This window comes from Empidonax traillii, unplaced genomic scaffold, assembly GCF_003031625.1.
Source record: "Empidonax traillii isolate 1590-97213 ecotype Southwest subspecies unplaced genomic scaffold, ASM303162v1 scaffold21:size2437335, whole genome shotgun sequence".
NCBI classification, from domain to species: domain Eukaryota; kingdom Metazoa; phylum Chordata; class Aves; order Passeriformes; family Tyrannidae; genus Empidonax; species Empidonax traillii.
The window spans coordinates 1,213,417-1,234,550 of NW_020955214.1; the positions used below are offsets into that span (position 1 = coordinate 1,213,417).

Sequence of the window (21,134 nt, forward strand, 5' to 3'; positions counted from 1 at the left end):
AGTAACATCCTTCTATCTAAAGTAGCACAAAACTAGGTGAAAGGCAGAAAGCCATGGTCTAAGTGATATAATATTCATGACCCTCCATAAATATTCCTTCTTAGTGTTCTCACAGGATTCAACCAACTTTCCTTGCAGTCTGGTTATAGAGTTTTGCATACTTTATATCCTATTCCCTTGCAACCATAGTTTTCAGCAAAGAATGTCCTGAATACCTCAAAACAGCTAAAATTAATCACCTGGGAACACAGTGACTATGTGAAGCGTGTGAACACACTGCATGTGAAGCAGGGTCACTGGGTATCATTCCTAACTGTGGGTCAGAGGTTCCTCGAGTCCTGTTCTCAGAGCTGGGTCATAATCCAGTGCTGCAACATCAGACTCATACAAAGTGAGATCAAACTTCCCTTTTTATTTTTGACTGTATCACTGTAAGAATTTTCTAATGAGGGTTGATATCTTCCCTTGCATTCCTCTCCTAACACAGTCTGGGTTCTGAGCATTAGTAACACAAACCCCTAGCCCAGGATCACAAAACTTATTTACAGTGTGATTGTTTTCTTTGGTATACAGCCCTACCAATCTTTATCTATACCATTTTCAGTTCTATCTGTGGTACATTTGTAACTTTTCAGCCATGATTATTATTTAGGAGTGTAATAATTATTTTGCAATTCCTTTTAAAATGCATTAGAGGCTAAAAATGAAAGGGACAGCACTCTTGTGAGACCATTTCTCTTCAGTCTATCAAACATATACTCTACGAAACAGTTTGAAAACTGTTAGTTTGCAAACCTCAGAGAGAATAAATAAAGTTAATATACAAATTTGCAACACATTCTTTTCTTTTGTGCATTAAGATAGAAAAAGAAATTTGCTCTATTTCTCCCACCTCAAAACTAAAGGCATTCCACATACAAAACATATTGTAGATTCCACAGGATAATTACACAGGTAATATCTTCCCTGCATTTATTAAATTTTACCTCCCCTCTTTTTTCTCTCAAATACATGCTGGACACCAGATCAGCTTAAAGAAGTGAAGATGATGAGGTCTGTAACAGGACTAACATATGTGTCATCTTTTCTGCAGAGTAATAAAGCAGCATGGCACACCCGTGCTATGTCCCATTCATTACATTCGCTGTGCATGAACCTCTGCTGTCCTCTTCCTGTTTTTCAGCAGAAGTTGAAGTTTCTTATTACAATTTTTTCACTTAATGGTTTGCTCTTTATGGAAAAGTTTAATTCTTTCAGGAGAAAGAGAAGTGCCTAAACCCTAAACCATTCAAGTTTCAGCTGAAACTGAGTGCCTCTCAGGAGCTGCAGCTGGGGCTAAGATTCATCACTGTGCACTTCATCTTTAGGATGACGTGGCTGATGTGTCATCTAAAGGAAACCAGGATATAATAGAGGAGATGCATGTTTCTGTAGGAAAATGGGAATATGAGGCTTATATTCCCATGGGAGCACCATGGTGACAGTTTCACTTTAAAGTATTTGATTTTCAATGGGCACATTTTAAATTTGGTGGGTTTTTTCACATAAAACAAAACTATTGCCTTTGTATTTTTATGAAATATGAGGGAAAGTCTGCAATTTAGGAAGAAAGCTACCGGTATTTTTTTTCCTGTCTCAGTTTCCATTAGATATTGGTAACTTGGGGCTCGAGCTCTTACCTTGTAGATGTCCAGGAATCCGCACTGATGGTCAAACCGCGTGTAGAGCTCGTTCAGCATGCTGATGACCTGCATGGGTGTGCACTGCGCGCAGATGGCAGTGAAGCCAACAATGTCCGAGAACAGCATGGTGACATCATCAAACTTCCTGGCCTGAACCTGCTGCCCCTGCCACAACTGCTGAGCCACTTCTTCAGGGAAAATAGAAATAAGGAGATCTACTGTCTTCTTTTTCTCCTCTTCCAGGGCTTGGTGTGTACATTCTAGCGTTGCCTTCAGCTTATCCATTCGTTTCTTCAAGCCATCCTGTGCCTTTGCTTGTTCCCCAACCAATATGACATCACGAGTAGCGTCATGGATAGGTATGTCCGAAAGATGGAGGCCTCGGCCCATCAGTTCATCCAGCTTGTCCACACATGGGGAACCCAGAAACAAAATAGAATTTGATTCTGGCACGTGAATCATTTGTCCTTTAATTTCCATCACCTGCAAAATAAAAAAAGTTCAGAAAAGGAGAAAAATTAGCTGACAGATGTGGATCTTCATTCTACTTTCCCTATGTTTCCTTTTCAGCTAAAATGATAAACACAAACTGTAGCCTCTTACACAGAAGCCTCTTACAGTCACCTATTCAAGCAATGAGATTTGTACAGTCTACTTACCAAACTGAGTCAGAAAATGGCCTATACTGACACAAAAGTATGCCCAAATCAGATGCTGGATTCGATTTGTACCCAATTAAATAGGAAAGCAACCACAATAACATGTATTCTCAGAGTGCTGTCTAAACAACTCTTCTGGAATGTACCTGGCATTAAAAGCAAATTTCATGGTTGCTCCTTCTCTCTTACTTCGCTCTAAATCATAAAAAGCACAACATTAAAGTGAAATTACAACTATCCGAAAGCAGGTTAGTGAAATGGTGAAGCACCATTTTTCAGCAAAGCATCTATTAAAAGTAAGTTGTAGCTATTTTATAGAGGAATCAAAGAAAAACAAATTTAAGAAACAACGCTATAAACTAATAAATGGTGTGGAGAAAGAGTACTAATGTTCCTATTTCTTATTTGCCTTCTCATACATGCAGCACAGTTGAAGGCTGACATTCTGTTAGAATCTGCAGATTTGTATTTGCAAAATAGTAGAAGGAACAGTATGGAAGGCACAGCAGATGGTTCATCACACTGGTTTACAGGTTTTGTATTTGTCTGTTAAATGGCTAGATGTTTTGAGTGCTGTCCAGGGGTTGATATCGATGAGGCCATGGATTGTTACCTCTTGCTCTGTGATTGCAGTCAAGCACAAAACTACCAGACTGAAATGGACATTGAAAGCTAAATTAAATCAGACACACTGTACCTCTTTGAAAATACAGCCTGCCATAGCATCTGCCATGAAAAACAGTCATTATTAATGTTTTCATTTCAGGGCTACACGCAGACCAGGGCAATGCTGTCCTAGGTGATCTAAAAAACCCACAGTCCTTACCCCAGGGATGTCATGTTCAAAACAGACACAACACACAAACCTTGTGCAACTCAGAACAGTGTGAGGAACTGTAATGCCCTATATCTGTGTTTTTCTATTCCACAAAATCTCTTGAAATAAAAAGGTCTCTGCCTTTTTTTTTTTCATTGTGTAGGCATTCACACACTGTCATATGATTCACTTTATCATTTAATCCTCCTTCCATCTATAACCCTACCAAGTAAAATAGGAAAACCTCAATCAGGTAATCCAGAGGTGACTGTAACGATGTTGTGATTTAAGTGTCCAGAGGTCTGGAAGCTCCTGCTGAGCTTACAGCTAACCCTATGTGGTACTTTCCATGTCTGTGGGAGATATGAGGAAGCTCCTGTTTCTATTACATTTTTTTTACATCAGATAATAGGCTGTCCGTGCAGATTCTACTGTCAACATGGGAACTGAGACTATCCTGTCCCCATCCCCTCTGCCTACTCTGCTAGTAACCCAACAGATGTAATTTCTGATGTCAGCCAGGGAACTCAGCAGGTGAAAGTAAATGAACGTAATTAAAATTGTCAAATTTTCTAGTTTATGTCCCCACACACCTACTAATATTTACACTTCTAAGCCTTGTTTTCTCAGCTTTGTTCTGGGACATTCATCTCTGTGAGAAAGCTAATCAGCTACCTAGATGGGCAGATTTAATGCTCCAAGGCTAACTGTTCTTTTTCTGCTTTTGAAACATATGGCTCCCTGCTCAAAACATAAGGGAAATGGGTGCTTTCTTCATGCATGCAGCCTCATGCTTTCAAAAGGGCACATGCAAAATTGTTTTAACTCTGAAGTATAAGTTGCCAAATGTGAAATACATGGTACGGCATTTCTAAATTCTCTTCTTATCTTGTTCTCCTTTGTCAGAGAGTTTTTCTGTTTGTAGAACTTCACTCTTGTGCAAAATAAATGTATCTCATATTATCAGTTCTGTCTTCCACCTCCAGGTGAAAATAGGGTGCCATCTCTGGAGGAAAGAGTGTGACCACAGACCCTGGCTGACCCAGCCTGGCCTGGGGGTGGGCTGCTTGTCAGCAAAGCAAAGGACCTGGCTTGGAGTCGTGTTTCTCCTGTTAACCTGCTGTGAGACTAGAAGAAAATTAATACATCCCTCTGTTTTCCTTCTTCGCCTTTGTCAATTTGAGGTGTTAAACTCTTTGATACGATCTCTGTTCGTGCTAATATACTGTGCCAATCTTCCCTGGGTGGATTTTTCTCAGGAAACACTGGCTGAGCAAATAATGTACAAAACAGGCATTCTGGAGTCCTCTGCTCTGCTTTTTGGTAACCCCAAGCAAATTATCAACCCTGAGTGCTTATCTGGCCCTTCAGCACAGCAGGAACAATGCTATTGACCACCCTATAATACCCTTTGAGACTTATGTGTGAGAAGCAATAGAAGACAGACAATTCTGTAAAATGCCAAAATAATAATCTGTTCTGCCTAAGTGAGCCAAGCTCCTGTTTCAATAAGGTTGAGGGGTTCTAGAACATTTATAGAAACTTTTGCAAAGATATTCTCCTTACACAACTGATTAGCTTCCTAAAACTGTCAAAAGGTTCAATGCTATTTCAGCTTTATCATTTGCTCTGCTTAACAGGAATTGCTGATATTTCCTATCACTCCTTTCATGTTACATTCCTCATTCTGATATTCTGCTGTCTCTTGATGATTGATGGGTTGTTTAAGAAAACAGCCTTCCAGTCTCTTCAAGCTGCCAAATCAGGGGACGGGGCAGCAGACACAAAGCTGCCCCAGCTTGCTTGGAGAGAAACACTCAGGTCTTGTAAAGCACAACGGTAGGGAAGACCCTTAGGTCTTCTGTATCACTCTTCCAAGTCGTTGCAAAGCCCCTTCCCTTTCAAAGAAGTTTCTGAGATGATTCAGGCTCTTTCTAGCAGACTTTAGTCTGCAACTGTGATCTGGTTGAACCTATGTCTCTTTTCTTCGGTTTCTCTTGACTCTTGGATTCTTCTTTGTATCTTAATGTACATCATAGGACATCAGGTTTGCCTGAAGCTTGACAAAGTCATGCTTCTGGGCACCTCCCCAGAAATGGACTGCTTCTAACATGGACCATGAGCTTACATCATCCAGCTTTCTTGTAAGCAAGGAAAGATTGAAACATTTCTGTCCTTAATTGTATTTAATTACTGCTACATTTCATTGCCTTCCTGTCTCTTTAACAATATTCTCACTGAGTAAAATGATAAATGATAATAAGTCCACCATTTTCAGAGGACATTCTCCTGATCTACAGTGCTATAAGACAACATTTTGAAATGAGCAATTACACACCATATTTTACAGTATTATGTTGCTGTGAAATGATGGTGCAGCCTAAGTAGCTCTGGGACGAAAAACAAAAAGTCTATCACTGAGTTTTAATTTCACTGCAGACCCACTGCAGTGAAAGGAGAGAAAACAGTTGCTGATTCTCAGGAACTCTTCAGCCTCTCTCCCCAAAGACCCACCCAGGAAAATCCGTCAGACTCTAAAGCTGCTGTTTCAGAACAAGTATCCTACTGAGCAGTGCCCCAACAGCTGCTTCATGACCCTGAGATTAGCTCAGTTGGTCAGAGCACGGTGCTAATAAAACCAAGGTTATGGGTTTGATCCCTGTATGGGCCATTCATTTAAGAGTTGGACTCAATGATCCTTGTAGGTCCCTTCCAACTCCGAATATCCTGTGAAGTTAAGGACACAATATCGAATGCTCTCCACACACTCTGGATGCAAGCCACTCTAGGATCAGAAGCTTATGAACCAAATGCCAACTCCACAGCCTAGTCTTTAAGGAAAATCACAGGGAAAATCCTCATTTGTTGCACTGAGGGAGAAGACTTCTCTGTACAAATACGTGTATTTTGGAATACTGACAGAGAGAAGGTATACACATCTCCTGGTAAATATTAAGGGAAATAAGAGATGGTATCCTTGAGAAATAATTGGGGGGCTAAAAAATAATTATCTTTCTCATTAGGCCAGACCCCATTTTTTGCAACCTCTTCAATCTACAAATTTTAATGGAGCTGCTGCTTTTACTTTGATCAGTGCATAATCCTTCCCAAATTGTGATTATAGTCTTCTTTTTTTAGCTTTATTTATTGGGAGTAGGTTAAGAAACTTACAGTGCTAGGCCACACTTTCATAAGGTTACACATGCATGCTTGACTTCATATAACAAACAAATTCAATAAGAATAAACAAATCTGCTTCCTTAACAGGCCCATTGATATTTAGAGGATGGAAAGACTGGGGGAAAATCAGCTTATGACAAATCAGCCTGGGCACCATCATCACTCAAGGTACAAAGAGTGTAAGCTGACTTTTAGAAGGTGGTCCAGCTGCTAGCCTAAATTTTAAGACAACTGGATTCACTTCTTTGAATGTCCTATAGGAGACATGGCAGTGTCTCAGGAACATTTACAGCAAGGTATTTCAAAATATTTAGGGATTTAGGGGATTTTGCGAACACTTCACAAGGCAACAATACACTTCCAGAAAGAAACTTAATGACTCTGCTAATAATGTTTCCATGACACATCTAGAAGGGCTGCAAGTATGGTGGACAATACTGTAATTAAAAAAAAAGATAAATCTCCTAAATTGGAAAAATGGGCTAAAACCATTATTCAAAACAAAGGCAATTAAATGCTTAGGCAGAAATAATCAAATGGAAAAAATACAGGCAGGCTAACTGTTCCTAAGAAGATGGCCCTGAGTCCATGGCATGGAACAGATGAATGTAAGCCAACATGTCATGCTGTCATTAAGAAAGAAAACACCATAAAGAACTATGTAAACAAGAACAGAGCTTGCAAAACACCGAAAGTAATCCTTATGGTCTGACCACCAGTGTTCAGGCCCCAGATGGGCAAATCTGTTCCTGTTTATTATGACAAAGAGTTGGATCAGTTGATAGGCTGTTGCAGAGCAAGCAATGAATGTGATGAAAGGTCTAAAAAATATGACCTACAAAAAAATTGAAAATATTTGATGGTTTATCACAAAGAAAAAAAATCTCAGGGTGGACATATGAGACTCTTCAAATACACTTGGAGCTCATGCAAAGAGGTCAGACTCTTCTACAAATCCAGTGGCAAAAGCTTTGCAGGAAAGGACTTGGTGGTCCTAGTGGACACCAAATTGAACATAACCCAGCAATGGACCCTTGAGTCAAAGGCTAAGAATACTCTGGGCTCCATTAGCCCATCAGGTGAAGGGAAGTGATCCTTCACTCCTGCTCAGAACTAGTGAAGCCACACCTGGAGTACTGTGTGCATTTCTAGTACCCTCAGTATGGGAGACACATGGACATGCTGAAGAGAATCCAGCAAATGTTATAAAGATGATTAGGGAACTGGACCATCTCTCCTATAAAGAAAGGGTGAAAGAGTTGGGACTATTTAACCTGGAGATGAGAAGGCTCAGGACAATCTTATTCATGTACATAAATACCTGAAGACAATACCTGTGCAAAGATGACAGCCCAGAGCCAGGACCAGAGGCAATAAACACAAATTTTCACAAAGGAGGCTCCCTCTGAACACCAGAGAACACTCTTTTTTACATAGAGTGAAAAAAAAAACCTGGTACAGGTTGCCTGTGGAGATTCTGGAGTTTCCATCATTGGAGATACTCAAAAACCACCTGGATATGGTCCTGGGAAACTGACTCTAGGTGACCCTGCTTGAGCAGGGGGTTGAACCAGACCTCCAAATGTTCCTTCTAACCTCAACCTTCTGCGACTGTGAGATGAACAAAAAGTAAAAGGCTCACACTGGAAAAACTGAGTTTAATGTGGGATATTCTTCTACTCATAGGGATGGTGAGAATGGAAACATTAAGTAGTGAGGCTCTGGAGCCTGCATTACTGGGGATCTGTGAGACCTGCCAAAGGATCAGTCTTTCTGTGAAGCAGAGGAATGAATCAGTGACTTAGCAGAAATTTAGGTGGAAACAAGAAGGAGAGAGATAGTAGGGTATCATTTTGCGTTCAAACAAAAACTACACAAGTTATTTCTGAGATAATTAATGTAGTACAAGTGGAGATCGTGTGGAATTCATTGTTTCACTCAGTTTTCAACTCTTTCTACAGGCAACAACAGAAGCAGGTGCTTCTAGAATAAAAGTCGTGATCTATGAGCAACATCTTAGTCAAGGTCAAATGAATCGTGTCTCATGTGTAGAAATACCTACATTTTTCTGCTGTAAAAGGACCACTAAAGGCTTGGACACAGACGCCTATACTGGTCAGTCAAGCCTACATCCTATCAGAATAAACCAACTACATAGAAGTGAAGGTATTTCTGTGTGTTTAAAGACACCTAAATTCCATTATATAAGCATAAGTTCTCTATTGACCTAATGGACCAATATTTTAAATTCTCCAAACCTCAATTCAATTAAACAAAAACTGGATATGCCCATAAATTAATGCTGCTCTTTGGCTGGCTGAGCACCAGCACAGGCAGAACATGACTCTGACCTTAAAGAGAGAAAAAGCAACAGCCATTACAACCTCTCTGGTACTCCAGCTCTGCTTGTAGAGTGGGATAAGTCAGAGCCACAGCCAGCAAAATTAGCTGTGGAGAAAGTTTTCATGAATAAGAAAAAACTGTATTCTAATGAAATTCTGATTTGCTATCTTATCTGTAACCAAAAATAAAAAAATCACCAGCTTCCATTACACCTATATTTAATTGAGAAAATCTAAGAGAAATACACATCATCCCCACAGAAATGAGAAATCATTTTTTTTCAATCAATGCCTGATGAAATTGAATAAAGTAGACAATGTTTGCTCAGCACAACTCAGGAGATGCTTGGGTTCTAGTGAAAGTGTAACTGTCAGCATTTGCTTAAGAGTTTGAATTTCCAGCTCAACACATTGTCACAAGAAAATTATTCCACACAGCAGCAAACTGATAAATTTCTGGTTACTTGTAGGAAATCCTGGTGTATTAAATGATGTGCAGTAGCTTTCAGATCAAAGTGACCAAATTTAACATTTTCTGTACATCATAGTTACCTCATCACAGATACCAGAATGCAGCAAAAATATTTTACTTTTAGGAAATCCAAATCTTTGGGGGAAATATATTTATGTTCCATAATGTAAGAGAGAGAGAGTGATAATAAGAGAAATATTAAAATCTTTCTGTTGTAAACTTGGACCTCCAAAGTAATTTCTTCATACCAGAAGAGTAAGTGTGGCAGATTAAAAGCATACAAATGAAGGGTAGATAGGACCTGCTGCACATGAAACATAGGTGTGCAAGGAAAATCAAAGCATGGAGCCACTCGTAAGTAAATGCGAAAGGAGAAGAGGTGAAAGAGATTACTATCCATTACACATTAGTCTGTCAAAGCCGCTAGATAAACAAAAGGCAACAGTGGATTCCATCTGATAAGATCATGACAATTTATGATTTATCCTTTCTTGCTTCAAAACACAGAAATTGCTTTTAAGAAGGTACTCCCACACCTATCCTCAGGAGGGTGCCAGTGACAGTGCTGGGGCTGCCCCCAGGCTCCCGGTCTGGGCGGCTGGGACAGGTCCTGGCGTCCAGACCCTACCCATCCACGCTGGGAACTCCTATGGCTCCTGGCACTCTGGAAGCCCTGGCCACTTCTGTACCCTGACAGCATCCATTAAAGATTTTACCTAAAACACCTGTCAGAGTTCATGGACCATCTGGACAACAGTCTTGGCCACATGGTTTAGTTTTAGGTAGACCTGTAAGAAGTAAGGAGTGGGACTCTATGGTCCTTATGGGTACCTTTCAACTCAAGATATTCTATGATTTTTTTGTTTTTCCTTTCACTGCAAAACCTATTTAATCCCTTAAGACTGTTTTCTGCACACACTTTGATTCACATGCTAGATTTTTAGGTATTAACAATACATCTCTCTGCTGCTTTATTAAAAACCAGGATACCCTGTGCAGACATTCAGCCTCCTACCTTACTGCAGCAATGCAGAGTTACAAATGTACACTATCAGCATTAAAAAAACCTGTTTGCTTTGGTCAGGAGAAGAGCAGTGAAAACAATTTTTGGGGAAATGCCCATTTGTTTAGAATAACAAAATCATAGAATGGTTAGGGTTGGAAGAGACAATAAAAATCAACTAATTCCAACACAGGGTCACCTAGCCTGGCCTTGAAAACTTCCAGGGATGAGGCACCCACAGCCTCTCTAGGCAACAAGCTCAAGAGCTGTGAACTGTGAAACTGGTGGTAGCAATAAACATGTTCCAAACAGGAGGTCACCAAGCCACACACTTGAATTAATTTTGCATTTCAACCAAAGCAAAATGCATTTTTGTACTTACGACCCCATAGGAGTTTGATTACAACATATCATTCAAAGTGTAAGGGAAATTTCCCATATTTATTGTTCTCTCTGTGTTTATGAAAGACAAATTAAAGAAATTAAATTTGCAATAAAAGTTTGTTAAGCACCTGGTTAAAAATAAATGCTATATATATTTACTTAATCAAATCTGTAATTATCTCATGCCTGTACAAACCTCTATAATTGACAAATATTATTTGTCAGTTTGTTAAAGACAGGTATTTTTATTTATTTCTATCAATGTCAACAAGCAAGATTACGGAGGAATGAGTCAATATACTGAAGGGAGTGGAAAGGCTCCCATCTTCCATGGTGTTGTTACTTTTTTGATTAGTTCCTATTGTCTTCACCATAAGATTTGTGCAAGTGCACGAAGCAGTCTTATACCTAATCCTTCCACTAGTAGTGCTCACTTCCTAGCAACAGCTTCTCCTTTGAATGTGATCTGTTCCAGCTGCCTGAGATGACCTGCTAGCAGAAAGTACTAAGTCATTATGTGATATTTCCCTCTGTTTTTTTTTCTCAGATCCAGGTTCATTCATTTCTTTGTGGAAATTGGCTTTTACCAAAACGCAGTGAAATGGTTAAATGAGTATATATGTTTATTCATGAGAACAGCAGGCAAAGTTCAACAGAAGCAGCTTTCCCCTTTGATCTGTGCAGAACAGATATATATATATATATATAAACCATTAGGAGATGTGACATTTTATCACCAACCTAGGTATCTTAAAATTCCTGTGATTAAAAGATCTCTTAGCCTATGCACTAGCTAGTTTGCAGAATTTTTCTCCTTTAGGACTTACATGGTGCAACTCTTTCCCTGTTTCATCTTAAGTATATAAATCTGCTCCAAATTCCTGCCAGCACCATAACAAGGAAACTGATGAAAATTGGAGTCCTCTGTTGGTATTTTTACTTTGTTGTGTTTTGTTGGTTTTGTTTTTTTTTTATTACCCCATATATCAAGTACTTTTGCAGCTTTGGTAAAAGACTCTATCATTAGAATTTGATACTGGGATTAATCAATTCTGATCTCTTTGTGCAGTATAAATTTTCAGAGCACCATGAGAAGAAATTTCTTCTTTTCCCAGTGCAACCATTCTTAAGTTAGATATAATTAGAAAGAGCCATTCTATCTCTCACTGAAGTAATTGCAAATATATCCAGCTGGTTTAAGTGGGAACTGTACCAGAACTTTAAAATTAAATTTTCTGTATTTTTCTTATAAGGATTGCATTTCTTTCAGGATGTTCAACAGAATACATTATGGCATTAGGAGACCTTTCGTCCATAACTTTCTATAAACTAGCATATTTGACATATATATTAAAAAACAATCTTCATGTGGAGTCTCTTACAGGCTGTGTTAGCATTCTGAACTTGGGAAGAATGCATTGGCCTAGTTTAGCAGTCTCAGGTTAAGGGTGTAATTTTTAACCAGTTCCACTGTGTATTTATTTTACAACCCATCCGGAAATGAAAAGCAAATAAAAACACTAAAATGCCTTTACCTTAATTATAAATAGAACATATATTGAGTGTGAGAGGGAACGGCCAGATGTAGTTAGTATTTTCATATTTCTGTGTGCATTAAAATACCTGTTTAACCTAATTTTCTTCGCTGCATCTAATTTTCAGTTTTACTTGAAATGACAACAAAGAAAATGAAATATGAAGGTAGAAGGTGATATTTTAAAAACAAAACATGGTCAGTTTCTGTTGCCTTGAATTATTCTGGCACAAATTGAAGAAAGCAGTTAATCAGGTTGCTTCAATGACCCAGGCTGACAAGAAAAATGAAGTTATTCCCAAGTTCTTAGCTGCTTACCACTGCTGCAGGATGGCTACCAAAGCTTGAAGGGAGTATGGTGGGACGGGGCAAGGGTGATGTGGATGCTACAGGAAGCCTAGCTGTTACAGCAAAGGAGGACAAGGGAAGTGATCAGTCTAAAAATGTTGAGAACTGCTGCCTCAGGAAGCTTGCTGCTCAGCATGCAGGTTCCTGTCTTCAGATACCTCATGGGAGTTTGCACAATTTTTCAGGACTTGCTGTGGGTAGGCAGATCACAGACCAGCCAGCCCCAGCAATCACAGGACTGCCCTAGCAGTGCTCTGCCTTGGCTGAAGCACCCTGCTGAGAAGCAGAAAATATTTGCTCAGGCACAGCATGATGCTAACACAGCCACCTTGCTTTTGGATCAGGGCCAGCTTACCCATGACAGACTGAGAGGCTGAGTAGAGCTAATGAAAAGCTCTCTGTACACACATAGACAGGATCAACTCCATCCAATTTCTGCAAATACTGACCTCCAGCTAATTTGGAGCTGTGAATTCCCTAAAGGGCAGAGCACTTAAGGAGCTCCCCAATTTTTCAGCATTTTGACTCCTACAATTCCTTGAGTATTAAAGCTTTTAAGCCTAAAATCCAGATTTCAAAAGTGAGTTTTAAGAACAATATCTAGACGCCTTTCAAAATTTCACTCTTTATATATTTACTCCCTTTGGAAGAGCCAGAAGGAGGGGATGAGGTGGAGAATTCAGGAGTGGTTAAGAACTGGAAGAAGTGTAGTAAGGTGTTTTTATGATTTGGTTATATTTATCACTATCCTACCCTGATTTCATTGGTAATAAATTAAACTAATTTCTACAAGTCGAGTCTATTTTGCCCATGACAGCAATTGGCGAGTGATCTCTCCCTGTGTGTTTATTTCAGCCCATAAACCTTTTGTCATATTTTCTCTCCCCTGTCCAGCTGAGGAGGGGAGTGATAAAGCGGCTTTGATAAGCATTGGGCATCCAGCCAGAGTCAACCATCATAACATCCAAGGGTGTTACTGCAAAAATACAGACCCCTAATGCTGTCCTTAGCTGTAATTCAGCAGTGTATGTTTTGTGGTGTCACGGGCAGGCTTTCCCCATGGACTGTCTCCTCCTCTTCTCAGTCCCTCCTGGGGGAGGTTATTAAGAACCTTGTCTGACACTTGATCGGCAGGAGCAGGGGAGTTCCATGATGCTCTTCCTTCAGTACCTCCCAAAAGAAAAAGGACACAGCCTAGATTGTCCCATCAAAAGAGCCAAGAAAAAACCACTCTGTGGAAATGAGCTTACCATAGTTTTTACAGGTTTTAACTGGAAATCTGCAGCCTCTGCAGTGACGAGTCACCATAAGACTAAGTTTTATTGAGCATCTGTAGTACTTGCTTCCTCCAGCGCATGTGTTTTCACTAGTTGTACTGCATTTTTATTTATTTGGCTTTAGATGGCCAGTCATTGCCTCATGCATTTCATTTCCATGCACAGACTCTCATAAATAGTCTCTTCCTTCAGCACAAGTCATGATGTACTTGGTCAACAAGAAATGAGACTAGTGTGGGGCCTAGTAATACATGTTACATAATCGTGTGCATCGTTAAATTATCTTGCACTGATATCAGATATTGCAAGAGTTCTGTAGTATAGCGTAATATGTAAGCTTTTCCTACACATTTACACTGGAAATCCTCTGTTTTGAGCAGTATCTCTTTATGTTTAATAGCACTCAAACTAACACAAACAAAAAACCCAGGAATCTTTCCCTAGCTTTCAAATATGACTTGCAGTATTTGGCTAGACATGGTGTCCTCAGAATGTTTTAATTTTTTGCATTGTTTTTCATAATCTTTTACTAAAGTATTAAGAGTATAGGAAGCACTTTAAGGAATATTAAATGCCATTGCCTTATCAAGGTATTGATTCTATGAAATAAAATTCTCACCCTCAAAATTACACTGGTTGATATGCTAAGAGTACAGAATATTGGGTCTCAGCTTCTCATGTGTGCTTATATGATTTATTTATAAAGCTAAAAAAGTTAAAATAAGCCAGTTCTCCCCAATAATCTATTTTTTGCGCAGTATTCCATCGTCATAATAATAGTAACAAAAACAACACTAAAAGTTAGCAGTTCTTAATCACATTGCAAGAGTCTTTTGATTTAAATCAATGGGATTATTCACAGATCAGTTGATTTCTTTAAAAGACAAAACTATTTATTTGCCAAGGAAATGAGAGAAAATGATGATGATTACCCAGCTTCAGGTAAGAAGAAATGGCACAAAAAAGCAGACTGATGATTGCCTATTTCTGTGTTAAGGCACAAATTCTCTCACAAGACAGTATGATATTTTTTGTTTAAATAAGTTTTCCAGTTGCTTTAAAAACGTATGGTTCTCCAGGAGGGATGCTCTTGAGCTGTGCCAATGAAAAGGCCTAATCTGAAGTTGCATGAAGTTAATAGGGAGGCTGTTTCTGAGAGCAGCACACTCTAGGGCACAGGGTCACAAATGAGTGGAAAAGACCTTCTTTCTCAAATGATTGAAACACGTTTATCTTTTACTGCAGGAAACAAAAGATTCTAGGTTATATCTACCTACATACACATGTATACATTTTATCATTTCATTATAATAAATGGAAACAACTCTCTGATGACATTTGTGATTTCTCAGTCATAGCTAGACAGTGTAACTAGCCATTTTCCCCATTTCCCTCCCACACATTTGTTAAAGGAAATAACACCCTTTGCTCAAGAAGCAAGGAAACAAGGCACTGTTTACCAAAACTCATTTTGAAGTATTAGTGACTTGTGAAGAGATGGAAAAATTAAATCTTTTTCTCTCCTGTTTTGGTTGATGGCACCTCAGTCAATCTAAAACACCTTTGTATTTCACACTCAATAACCCAACTGAAGTGTGTTAAATGACCACTGATTACCAAGGCATGTCAATCACTTTGAAGTCCCCAGAGTGAAAATCCTGACTTGGTGAAATAAATGGATAAACACCCAACTTCACTATGTGGAGAACTCCATTGCAGCTATTTTTAATGCTCTGAAATTATGTGCTATATGAACACTGATGATCATATATAAAATACAGTCTCTGCTTATTGTAAAGTTTCACAACATCTTAATGCATATATTTAACAAAAGCAGTTAACAATTAAGTCAAGAAAAAAAAATAAATCTTTGATTATTCTGTGAAAGCTTTCCAGAGATCACCTTCCATATGCCCAGACCTGTCTTGCTTATTTCAAATCACCAACTGCCTAAATTCTGCACAGCTCAGCCAAATCTCAGAATTTCACACCTGTAAATCACCAAAGTCAGGAAAATTGTCTAGGATGCACAGAATGGAAAATGACAACAACATTGCCGCCTCACAATACCATCAGGATATTCTTGTTACAGAACTTAAAATTCCTGATTTTGTATTAAAATGAGATCACACAAGAAGGGAAAAATTTCAGAGATGCAAGACTGTTCCAAATGTTTTAGAAACAGAATAAATCTTCCAGCAATTACTCTTAACACTGAAGTTAATTAGTAAAACAACATCTAAAATAATTCTTCTGGAGTCAGAATTGAAATTTGGCAACACGAGGAATTCTGGACATACCTTTCCACTGGATATTCTTTATCAAACCTAACTGGCATACTGCTAACCAAAACTGTTGCTCATTGCAACACCAAAGTGATTTCCCCTTCTTTGTCTTCATTTTGAACTCTGTACACCTACCCAGGTAATATCAGACCATATTTTTATTAGTTAGAGTAGCAAATGCTGTATGTTATACATTCTCACACTGCTGCATTCTCATTAAACAACCAATTCCATGAAGAGCCTATCTTTGGCAAACTGCATCAGCTTTATACATTTATTGAGTAGCCAAGCTGAATTCTTAACACAAAAATAATGGTTTTCCTTTGCTTATTCCCACATCAAGCTTGTAATAAAATGTATTCTTTTTTAAAAGAGGTTAATAATGTAGTTTTGTACTGGCACAGTGATAACACTACAATTACAGCACTAAATTTGCTGTGCTGGTCTAATCTATGGCCCTTCTACTCTCTTGCCTTCTGTCTGCTGTTGACCAAAATAAGATAGCCCAGGCTGAATCATCAGGGTGGCTGATGTATTTTTTGAGTCAGGAGGCATATTTGGTTTAATGGGGGGCATTGGAGGTGGGTTTGGAGGTTTATTTGGTTTTGCTATTTGGTTTAGCTTTTTTGTTTGGTTGGTTTTGCTGCGGGTTTTTTTCTGAGGGCTATCTTAAGAAAGCCTAAAAACCTTGTGCTTGAGGTGAGGAGGAAGACATTTGGATTTAAAAATGACCCAGCTAGAAAGCTAAATACCCCACATGGGATGCGAATGACGAAATCAAACTGGGAGCTCAGAGATAGCAAAAGCAGATCTTCTCTCCCATTTAAGCAGCTTTGCTATGAGAGGTTCTCAGCTTTGTTTCAAGGCAGCTAATTTTTGTTTTTCTGTAATCTGTTTCTGATTTAGCCACTAATTCCTTTCCCTTTCTTATAAAAACAGATGGAGAACTCTTTGACAGGATTACTATCATTAGTCTTCGTTCAACAGTGGGAATAAAGAGTTTTTACTCTGGCCTGTAGCATTTTGGGTTTCCTTATGCCTCCAGGGAATCTAGTTTCATCTCTTTGGTTACTAAATTTTCCAAGTCATCTGAGGCCAATTTCCAAATATCTTCTCTCTCATTATACTGGTAATAAACAACAATCTGTTGTCTGTATCATCTGGCAAAAACATCTTTATTCTGGAAAGGGAGCTTGCTTTTCTAACACTGTTCAGACATCATACTTGTCTCTAGCCAGCTTTGGTTCTTTTTTTGCTTCTTACATATCATACACAACAAATGGTACCACTTAAATCTAACAAAATAAGACTAAAAACTAAATAAGAGTCTAAGTCTACTGTAATCTCCTGACATTTGATCTTAACATGATTTTTTTCTCTTCTTTTTTTCTTTTCCTTAGTAAATTCTGGCCTTTGTCATAAACTTTGGCTTTGTGAAACATCATGTTCTCATTTTCAGTAGTATAAATTTAAAATAATTCCCACTGCAGTAACCCAGCTTATTCCAAATGTGCAGCAATATAATAAAGCAGTACTTGATCTACAGCTGCTTCCAGAAATTGACAGTTTACCAGTATCAAACTTCATACTTTTTCATTTCTTCATGGCAAAGCCAAAATGAACAGCTTTTTTCAATTTGATTTTCCTTAATCTTTCTAAATTTTAAGTGCTCCAATAAATACGTGTATATTTGAGAACTCTTGACTTTTTACAGGTTTCTACTACTTTTTTCTTATTTCAACAACAGAATATAGAAAATCCTTTAATTTGATGGATCAGAAACTAAACACACAAGATCTACTGCATCTCTAGCCAGAAATTCTGATTTGATTTAATCTAAAAAAGTCTCATCTGTCTCCAAAAGAATATAAGCTTCTAAAAGAAGGGTGCACATGTGTACTAGAAGAAAAAACAAACAAAGAAAGTGAGGAAATCATCAAAATTCTCAAAAGCGTCTACTTCCAGCAACAAAGACTTGCATTTTTAAGAGAAAAAAAACCTCATGGGATGAAAATTAGGGCCATTCAAATACTTCATATTCAGCAACCACCATCACACCCACATTTTAGTTCTCATAATTCATTTTTTTAACCTTACGAAACACAACTAAGACACAACATTACCCACAGTGTTGTGTGCCTTTAGTGGATTCGGGCTGCTGCAAAGCTATACCTTTTTTTATGATGGATCAGATTATGTTGTGATATTACATTATTACAGTAAACTACTCTGAATGTGTGCTTCAGGTTTAAATTCTTTGTAGACTGTCATTAGTGAATTGTTCATAACAAGGTATATGAAAGCAAATAGCAGAAATTAGGTTCATCCTTCCTTTTGGGTTGGAAAGAGTGCCTGATTCACTTACAAAAAGAAGACAAAATCAATAAAATGGATTACTACAGTATATATATATATATAATAATAACTATTTTTGTATATCAAATTTTATAATCTGCAATGTAATTTGGAGTCAGTAACATTCATTTTCAGGAGGTATGAGTTTTTGTTTTGTTCTGTTTTGCATTGAAGAGGATTAGGTACTACAAAGGAAAAACATATATTGTCTTTAAAAGAAATTGGAGTAAAACATTATTATGTACAATTGAAGCTTCATCCTCACTTAGCTAGAAGTCTGTTCCCTTCCATCTTGAGTTATTCAACCCTATATTTAATTTGTTTTCCTAATCTTGCAGTGTAATTCCCGCTTTTCTGGAATCCATGCAATATCAAGTGTAAACAGACACACTACTAAAACGCAGTCTCTGACGCACATGCACAACCACATAACAAATCTAAACTTGGCTTGATCATCTTTTCTTGCCATGTCTTTGTGTATGTTCCTAAAGCAGCCTCAGTTATTACTGACATCATGTGGAGCAATTATGGACATTGAATCAAAACAAAAGGCAGCAGATTGCAATAATTTTAGATGGTAATGAATCTAACATTAGATTATCGGAACCATAATGAGAACCAAGGTGGTTTGAAATGGCATACTAGAGTAAGAATTTAATTTTGTATTTCTTTTGTAGAGATTAATAATTTAAACTTCCTGAAAGTGTTATAATCTCTAAATGACGTGGTGTAATGGCCCTTGCCTCAAAAGTAACATATCAGATAGGACATACATGCTTAAGTTATATTGCATGAATTCTTCAAAGATGTGTACACAGGTAAAAAACGGATAGCTAAAACACATATATGCATAAATCTGCCAAAATTTAAAAGAGGAGGCAAGCACATGAATTAGTGCTTCCTTTAGCTATTTTGTATATCAGAACTTGTAAGAACAACATTATCTTTTACCCTTTTTTTATTGTTTGAATATATTCCAGATTTCTAAACACAGTCTAAGCATGGTCCCTGCTGATTTGGAAAAACTGCAGCAAAAATAAATATGTCAAGGGTCATACAAAAAATACATGTCAAACAAAGTCTTGGCTCTGAAATGTAATAACTCAGATTGCCTGAGAGCTCCCAGATTATCAAAGCAACCACTCAAAACTGTTTTTCCATGAAGTTAAACAATTTAAAGACTCCTTCCAGATTTAGTATTAAGACTCTTCCATTTGTCCAGAAAAGACCCCCTCCTTACCTGTTTTCTTACAACAACATTAGAGAACATTTGTTGTCTGAACTACAACTTTTTGAAGCTAAAATCCTGCTCTCAATGCAACTATGAGCATATGAATTTTGTCAGGTTTTGCCTTTCTTCAGTTGTTAACTTCCTATTCTTTTTCATTAACTGTGAGTTGTCTAAGAGTCAAATTATATGCTTTCTGATATTCTATCTACAGCATCTTGTGGGTGCTATAAATAATAAACAGCACCTTGTGCACTTCTTGCTTCAAGATCCAACCCTTCAAACAGTTATGATTCTGTCTCCAGTCACAACTTCTAGGACAGTTAAACAACAAAAAATGAGGAAGGGATAGTGATACATGTCACTTTGTTGCTATTTTTAAATCTCAGGATAAAAGATTAAAGGCCATAGCCAAATAAAAACTTATTTTTTTCCATGATACTGTACCTTTTGTACCAGTTGGAGACTATGATACATTCCATCTGTTTCCATACATATACCAAAAAAAGAAGTCAATACTGGGAAAGTCTTATTGATAGCGCCAATTATATAGTACATTGGCTCACTAACAAGAAGCATGAATCCAACTGGGATAAATCCTTCTCTCATTTATACTGATCTCTACAAAAATGAGCCCATTGAGTCAATGCAGTCAGAAAGATTTACAGCACTGTGATTGAAAGCAGAAGTCTTTGCTGTCTTGGATGAGTGAAAGAGGATCTGGCAGGAGAAAAGAAACAATCATGAAGTAAACTCCAACTCTCTTCTTACTAAAGAAGTGTCTTTGACTTCAACGGAAATGGGATCAAGCCACTGTTCAAGCTTGATCAAACTGCTCTTTTTTTAATCTAGCAATTATTGTCATGTTGTCTGGGAAAAAAAAGGCTATTAAAAGATTATGAATGTTCAAAGGGCACTCATAAAATACAATCTCTGCAGTCATAGGAAGGAACTATTAAATTTCTTTAAACTAAGTCTCTTTAAAAAATAACTAATGAAGAAAAAGATCAGCTAAAAGAACAAAAAAATTAGTTTCTGTTGGATGCTAATATTCTCAATGTTTTTCCTCTTGACTGAACTCTGTAGGTAAATTTTTACTGAGAAGATATAATAACGCAAAAATGAGAAATTTTATCATTACTGTTAGCCAACCATGTCCAATTTCATACTAGTTGTCATCCAGCAGTGTGTGCCCCTTAAATTAAAGAAATGAAGTTAATTTGGCACAGCCTGTAGTATGTCTTTTTCTTACAGGACAATGCTGAGAAGCCATCTATTCCATTAGTCAAGAGATTTAAAAATCCAAAGACTAAGGCATTTGTAGTTCAAATTGAATAGCCAAATTAAGGAGTTAAACTGCATGACAACATGGAGAATGCCTTTCAGCAGCCTGCCATTTCTAGAGCAGACTGCATGATGGGAAAGATACTAAAACGTACATTCCGGTTTTATTGTAACACCCCCTAGTTGTTTTGTTCTTACTGATTTACAGAACTGAACCAGGAGGGTGTTTTTCATCAACATACATTTCCCCTCCATGCTACAAAATATTCAGCTTGAGAAGTGAT

At 37.8% G+C, this 21,134-nt stretch overlaps 1 protein-coding gene across 1 annotated transcript in view; it reads right to left on the reverse strand.

Annotated features, from left to right (window-relative positions):
• GUCY1A2 (guanylate cyclase 1 soluble subunit alpha 2) overlaps nucleotides 1–21,134 on the reverse strand; it is a 142,215-nt gene that overhangs the window by 62,004 nt on the left and 59,077 nt on the right. Inside the window, exon 5 of the mRNA XM_027900373.1 lies at nucleotides 1,680–2,165. Coding sequence (XP_027756174.1) covers nucleotides 1,680–2,165 — 486 coding nt within the window. The remainder of the gene's footprint in view (nucleotides 1–1,679; nucleotides 2,166–21,134) is intronic.